Below are 6,960 nucleotides of genomic sequence, written 5' to 3' on the forward strand. Positions count from 1 at the left end.
TTTGTTTTTTTTTTTTTTTTTTTTTTTTGACGATGGTGAGTGGAATTGCAGAATCCAGATCGTGGCAGGACTCGACCTTGAGCAGCCTGAAAATGAGTGACAGCCAGAAGTTCCAGCTTGGGACTATCGGGGCATTGAGTTTGTCGGTGGTCTCGTCTGTCTCGATTGTCATATGCAACAAGGCACTCATTAGTACACTCGGTTTCACGTTCGGTAAGTTGCTAAATATATCTTCACTCTAGGCTCCAAAATCTTAATTTCACGCCCTCTTGTTTGCTTTTCTTTTGACTGAAATCTGTGAGCAATATCGACGTATCCCTCCCGAGGCACGAACACTGAACTTTTCTAAGAATTAGTTTCTGGATCTACAAGAATTATAGGCTTGGATATTTTACATCAAATTTTCATTGATCGCATGATTTCTCACCAGAGCTTGAATTTGGTAGTCTTAGATCTATTATTGACTGAACAATTCAAGCCGAGTAGAGAAATTTATTTGTGCTTTCGATTTTCATGTCACCAAAGTGCATTACTACTCTTTAATTTACTTTTATTCTATGTAAATTCATGTATTATTCACTTTCATTTTGTGTTAAATAATTATTTGAAAATATCAAATTTATCCTTATCTAATGTATGCTTTTATTTGAGGTCATATCAAATCAGGAGGTCCTGTTTCAAATCCTTATAATATCATTACATTCAATTTCAATAATAATTGATTTGTAAGGTCTAATGTATTAAAATTCACACACGGAACCACATGTGAGGAGTGTTAAAGATTGAGGTGAGGATTAAAATTTTCCGTACTTATATCTTGGTAATAAAAGAAACTTAGTGCAGGTCTTTCAGCCTATGAGCTACTCTCTTATGTGTTTTGTCAGATTATAACATTACTAACTTTCAGTACAAAACGATCTAGAGTTCACATTATCAACTTATCACATGCCTCTAGAAAAATTGTAACCTTCTGACACTAGATCAATGTATAGTTCTATTAATCTTATGACGCGAAGAGAAACTTTCCCTTTCCGTCTATTTATTTATGCCAAACTATTAGCAGAAGCTACCTGTTGATACTTGGCTCTTTGTCCTTTGTATGTGAACTTGTTCATTAATGGAACTTGGTTGATGCACAGCCACTACATTGACAAGCTGGCATCTGCTTGTTACATTTTGTTCCCTTCATGTGGCACTATTGATGAAATTGTTTGAGCATAAGCCTTTTGATGCAAGAGCAGTTATGGGATTTGGAATACTAAATGGAATCTCAATTGGGCTTCTAAATCTTAGCTTAGGCTTCAACTCTGTTGGCTTCTACCAGGTAAAATCACATTTTTGGACAGAATGTTTTATCCCTATATGGTTTGATAATTTATCCTCTTTTTCTAAGATGCAATGTCAAGTCTGAAATCTTGACCATTTGAGCATGTTCTTACTTAAAAATAATATTAATGATTTTATTTTCTCATGAATCATTTTTAATTATTAAATGAAGTATTGATTTATTTTTATCTGCCAAGTCTTCGAATAAAGAATATATTGATTGCTATACCAGATGACGAAACTGGCAATCATCCCCTGTACCGTTCTTTTGGAGACCCTTTTCTTCAGGAAAAAGTTCAGGTGAGTCTAGTAACTGTTGAATCCTTCATGTACAAAGCAACTTTTTTTTCCAATTTTTAAGCAAGAGGCATTTGCTTCCATTCAGTTTTGTTCTATGATTTTGTATCAAGATCTTTACTTGATTAGCTATAATGTTTTAGAAATGAGAAATGGGTAAGTGTTAATTTGTCATCATCAGGCGTGTTTCCCCACACCTTTCTTGTTACTATTTTAGATGAAATTAGTACTTTGTTCATAAAGATTTTGTTGTGATTTTTGTATGACCTGTACCAAGGCACAAAATATTGCTAAATCTCAAGCTCATTGCAAAATGCCATTGATTTGAATATCTTAATTCAGCAGATGCCTAATTCCTAACTCAACCATAACTCATAATATTGATTTAAGTTGCTCTGTTTACCTCTGATCGAAGGTGACACCATGATTACCCAGGAAAATTACTTACTCTTCAACTAACTTAAATATTATCAAACTCCAATTAGACTCATTAGCTATCAAGCACTCTACTTCTCAGGCTAAAGTGGCCTTGAACTTGGAATGCACAAGCGTTTTACTCATATTACCCATATTGATGCACAAAATATTGCTAAATCTTAAGCTTATTGCAAATGGCTGTTGATCCATATCTTAATTTGTAAATGCTTAATTCCTAATTCAAATGTAACTCTTAATATCAATTTAGATATGAAAACCTTCCCCAGTAACTTGATCCGTTTACCTCTGGTCGAAGGTCACACTCTGATTACCCTGGAAAATTAGTAAAAGTTAAGAACTAACTTAATTATTATAAAACTCCAGTTAGACCCATTAGCTACCAAAATCACTCCACTTCTTTGGCTAAAGTGGCCTTGGACTTGGGACGCACAAGCATTTTACTTGGACCGATGTCTTTTTAACAAATCTTACCTGGTTGATCTTTTAGTGGTTTGCTATTTGTATGATTGTTGTAGGTGCCCCCGTTGTTCTTTTTCAGCATGATCAATGTTTTGGATTTCGTCTCATGTTATGTATTGTTTAGATAGATATATTTGTTGTATTTTGCATCCGACTTCTATTGTTTATAACTTTTTCTTATCAAAGCTCTTGTTTCTTATGATATACAAGAAACAGTGACACCCGGAAATGCAGAAACTAATGATTTCACATGCTTGCGGGTCTTGTACACCTTTTCTTGATATTTTAATAAGCCTTTTTGATAATCTGATAACTTACTATGCATGGTATTTAATTTTTTTTGTCAGGGACCTAAAAGATCTACTTGTCTTTAAAAGGATATTGGAGAGTATGAAAAGCTCTAAAACTTCTTCTTGGGTTAAAAATAATAGAGTTACCGAACTTTTTTTCTCATTGATGGCCATAAAGAAGTCACAAAGTGGATCCTACCTGAACGCTTTGATCTTGGCCTGTTCAGTAAACTTGAGTGCCCAACCCAACCTTAAACTGAACTAGTTTGTCTGGGGTTGAATTATGGTTATTTCAAATCAGTTGGGACTTGAGGTAAAATTGGATTAATACAAATTCATAAATAAAAATATACATTTACTGAAGAGTGAACTATTTGTGTCCATATTTCGTTTCACTTTTGGTATATTTTTTCCTCCATTTCACCTCTTTCTAATGGTTTTTCCATTAAATAAGCAAAGAAAGATTATAAAGAGGAATAACAGTAGAGAGAAGGGTACTTCTGACAAGAAAAAATGGTGAATGAGAACGAAATCTGATGGATGCAATTAGAATACCCGTTTTGTTTATTTCAAAAGAAGGATTCTCCTTCAGCCTTGAATGTTTCAACCAGAAAAGTGAAGTTCCTCCAAACTACATCCTTTATTTTGAACTAGTGTATATACTGACTTGAGTAGGGACACTAATGCAGAGACTTTTAGAGGAACCTTAATAAAGCTTTTGAATGGGTTCATCTTTCTAATCTTTTATTTTCCATTAACTTGAGAAATGCACATGACGTTTGCGTTTGGCCTTTCGACCCTTCCCATTGTTTTACTATCAGTTCTGTAATGGCAGATTTAATTCATTGAAGGGGCTCAACATCAAATAACCTTTATTCGGTTCTTTGGAAAGATCATTATCCTAAAAAAAACATAAAGGTATTTTTATGTGAGCTTAGTCATAGAGGCATTAATACAGCTGATCGTGTACATTGCAGAACGCCTAATATCTCTTTATCTCCTTCTTTCCGTTTCTTGCTTTGTCATGTGTTTATTGGCGAATGGGACTCTAGCTCATCTTTTTGGTTGTTCTTTTGCCTTTTTTTACTGGTCACAGAGTTTAGGTGCTTTTGGTTGGAGTTTGGCTCTACCATATAATGTGATTTATCTCATTGCTTTGATTTGTTGGGTCATCCTTTTCATGGACCAAAAAAGTGTTTATGGCTGGCCTTCAACCGTACGTTTTATTGGTATTTTTGGTGTGGAACAAATTGTAGAATTTTCAGAGATGGTTCCTCCAATTTTGACAGCTTTCTGGAATTGATTATTTCTTAACTCAGTATTGGTGTAAATGTAAACACTCTTTTTCAGATTATAGTCTTTCATCTTTAATTACTAATTGAAAATCTTGTATGTAATTTTCCTTTTGGATGTCTACGAGTGGTTCACCTCCTATATTACATTCGGCAATGAAATTGTTAAAAAAGAAAAAAAAAAAAAAAAAGACAAGACTTGATTTGGATGGAAACATGGACTGGGAAATAAACCATATTTAGGCCAAGATAACCCACTTAGACTGAGTTTCTTTTAAATATTGATGTGTTTTCTTAGTTGTACGATAATTTTAGTAATCTTCTCTTGTTTGTTGGTCAACTGTGAGCGCCTTAAATGATGATGATTTTATTTTTCAAATATATCTATCAGATGGGTGGTATAGCTGCGAGCGTTTTTGGTTTTTGTTATATTGTCCTGTCTGAATATACTACCTCGCAGCATATTGACCTTTATACTACTCTTGCAGTAAAAGCATCCAGTTTTCACTCACGATCCTCCTCCTGGGTGTTGGAATTGCAACTGTGACAGATCTACAATTAAATGCCCTCGGCTCTTTCTTGTCTCTTCTTGCAGTTCTTACCACATGTGTTGCACAGATTGTATCCGTAGCTGAGTTACTTTTACTATTGGTATTTACTTTGCATGCCTTTTGATGATTAGTTTTCATGTGTAGGCTAAAACATGTCTTGTGGGATGTACTGATTTAATTTGCTCTCTTTCTGGTCTGAGTGATCGATTATCTATTTGCAGAGTGGAGAGATTGTTTTTCACGAGACCACCAGACCTACTATCTCTTTAACCAGTTATTTATTATTTATTTTTATTGGCAAGCGTATAATTACTTGCTAGCACCTTTCTCCCTTTCTAGTTAACGTGAATATCAGGATTTATTTATTTTTTACTTGATTTAATTATCTGAGTGAGTGAGTGTCTAGGCACTCACTTATTGCTCAAGTTTTTCTGCATTTTCCCCTTTCCGTTCAAGTCCTTGACCAGTAAAACGTAGATGACAAACACCATTCAGAAAAAGTTCAAAGTTTCTTCAACACAACTTCTATACCAGTCTTGTCCCTATCAGGCATTAACTCTGTTTGTCGCTGGCCCATTTCTGGATTGGTGTCTGACTGATCTAAATGTTTTTGCTTTCAAATACACTCCCCAAGTGCTGGTAAGAGCTTAACAATTATGCTTCCTGCTGAGCCCTTTCCTCTTCCCCCTTCCTAACTATATTACTTCTGACATGATTTTTTTTTTTGTGCTTCTGTGTACAGTTCTTTATTGTACTCTCCTGCCTTATTTCTGTCTCAGTCAACTTCAGTACGTTTCTAGTTATTGGAAAGACTTCTGCAGTTACATATCAGGTCCTCGGACATCTAAAGACATGTTTAGTTTTGGGGTTTGGCTATGTTCTGCTTCATGATCCATTTAGCTGGCGGAACATTTTGGGAATCCTGGTTGCCATAGTTGGAATGGTTCTTTATTCTTATTATTGCTCCCTCGAGAGCCAACAGAAGTGTAATGAAGTATCTTCAGCACAACTATCCCAGGTACCATAAGTGGTTCTACGATTGACATGTTATCTCTTGCTCTACCGCCATTGAACTGAAACACAATGTACATGTTGTTATTTATAGGTGAAGGAAAGTGAATCCGATCCCCTATTAAGTGTTGAAAATGGAGTTGCAATCTTAGGCGATGGTGTGGGCCCTAAAGCTCCAGCGTGGAGTTCAAACAAGGACCTGCATGCATAAAAGGGAGTCGCCGTCTTTGGTGACGAATTTTGTTGTTTGCCCAGAGCGGTGGGTCAAGTTATCCCCCCAGCAATGAAGAGATTGCTGGCAAGACGCCTTCTCATGCTGATTTCTGTGTATCAAGAGTGCGACACCTATTGAAGTATAAAATTAGAGAGGTAGAACAAACTCTTTCTCCTTCAGCAGTTAACGAGTATTGCTAAAGTAACGATTCTGTCAGATTATTGACGCCATATCAAATATTTGAAGATCAGAGAACATAGTCTGTCTTGAAAACAATTTCATAATAGCTATATCCTCGTTTCGCTGTCAATGTAGTGTTCCTTATTCATCGGCGAACTACTAGTAGTGGAGGATGAAGCGTGCAGGAGAATCAAGCGAATTGCAACAGGTAGAGAGATACATGGATAATTGTAACGGTACTGAATTTATTATATTTCATGAGCATTATTTATTATATTTTTTTAAAGAAAAATTAACCTCAATTATCATTTTTTTTTTCCAATGAAAACAATGCCACCCAAAGTTATATATTTTTCAATATCAACAAATAGGATGTCCAGTATCAAATGATAACAGGTTAAAGTTGGATTTGATTTGATTGAGGTAATTTTTTGAACCAGCCCGAACGTTTGAATTGGTAACTCAACCCAATCCAACCTTCTATTTTAGTTGGAATATTATCACTTGAAAGTTTAAATTTTAAATTATTATCACGGTACAATTGTGCAAAAACCATTTTGAAGTAACTAAAAGTTACGATGACAATTAGTACCTAAACTTTTAGTTTAAAAGTACCCAATCTTGCATGAATACTATGACCTAACCTCCATACAATAAATATCCATGCAAAAGAGGGTGTAAAGATTAACTACTTGCTATTTACAACCCTTCATGGATATTGTCACCTATAAACATCTATGGATAGTATCATGGGGTTCAAGTTGATAAAGATTAACTACTTGCGCTACATATAATTAATTATTCACATTTAGAATATCTAATCATTCAAAAAAAAAAACCTAAAAGTTTTTTTTTTTTTTTTTTTTTTTTTTTTTTTTTTTTTTTTTTTTTTTTTTTTTTTT

General features: G+C 34.6%; 1 protein-coding gene across 3 annotated transcripts in view; it reads left to right on the forward strand.

The window, feature by feature from the left end:
* Positions 1 to 6,343, forward strand: part of LOC111464858 (UDP-xylose transporter 3-like) — a 7,434-nt gene extending 1,091 nt beyond the window's left edge. For 2 of the 3 annotated variants that reach the window (XM_023109114.1, XM_023109115.1), the window contains exons 2-8: positions 52 to 213; positions 1,140 to 1,324; positions 1,559 to 1,626; positions 4,591 to 4,723; positions 5,131 to 5,292; positions 5,396 to 5,671; positions 5,759 to 6,332. In XM_023109114.1, the coding sequence (XP_022964882.1) occupies positions 93 to 213; positions 1,140 to 1,324; positions 1,559 to 1,626; positions 4,591 to 4,723; positions 5,131 to 5,292; positions 5,396 to 5,671; positions 5,759 to 5,875 (1,062 nt within the window). In that variant the 5' untranslated portion in view covers positions 52 to 92 and the 3' untranslated portion in view covers positions 5,876 to 6,332. Of the gene's footprint in view, positions 1 to 51; positions 214 to 1,139; positions 1,325 to 1,558; positions 1,627 to 4,590; positions 4,724 to 5,130; positions 5,293 to 5,395; positions 5,672 to 5,758 lie in introns of all 3 variants that reach the window. The other variant, XR_002714104.1, reaches the window with a different exon arrangement.
* Positions 6,344 to 6,960: the final 617 nt, after the last annotated feature.

The sequence above is a fragment of the Cucurbita moschata genome, unplaced genomic scaffold (genome assembly GCF_002738365.1).
Source record: "Cucurbita moschata cultivar Rifu unplaced genomic scaffold, Cmos_1.0 Cmo_Scf00031, whole genome shotgun sequence".
NCBI classification, from domain to species: domain Eukaryota; kingdom Viridiplantae; phylum Streptophyta; class Magnoliopsida; order Cucurbitales; family Cucurbitaceae; genus Cucurbita; species Cucurbita moschata.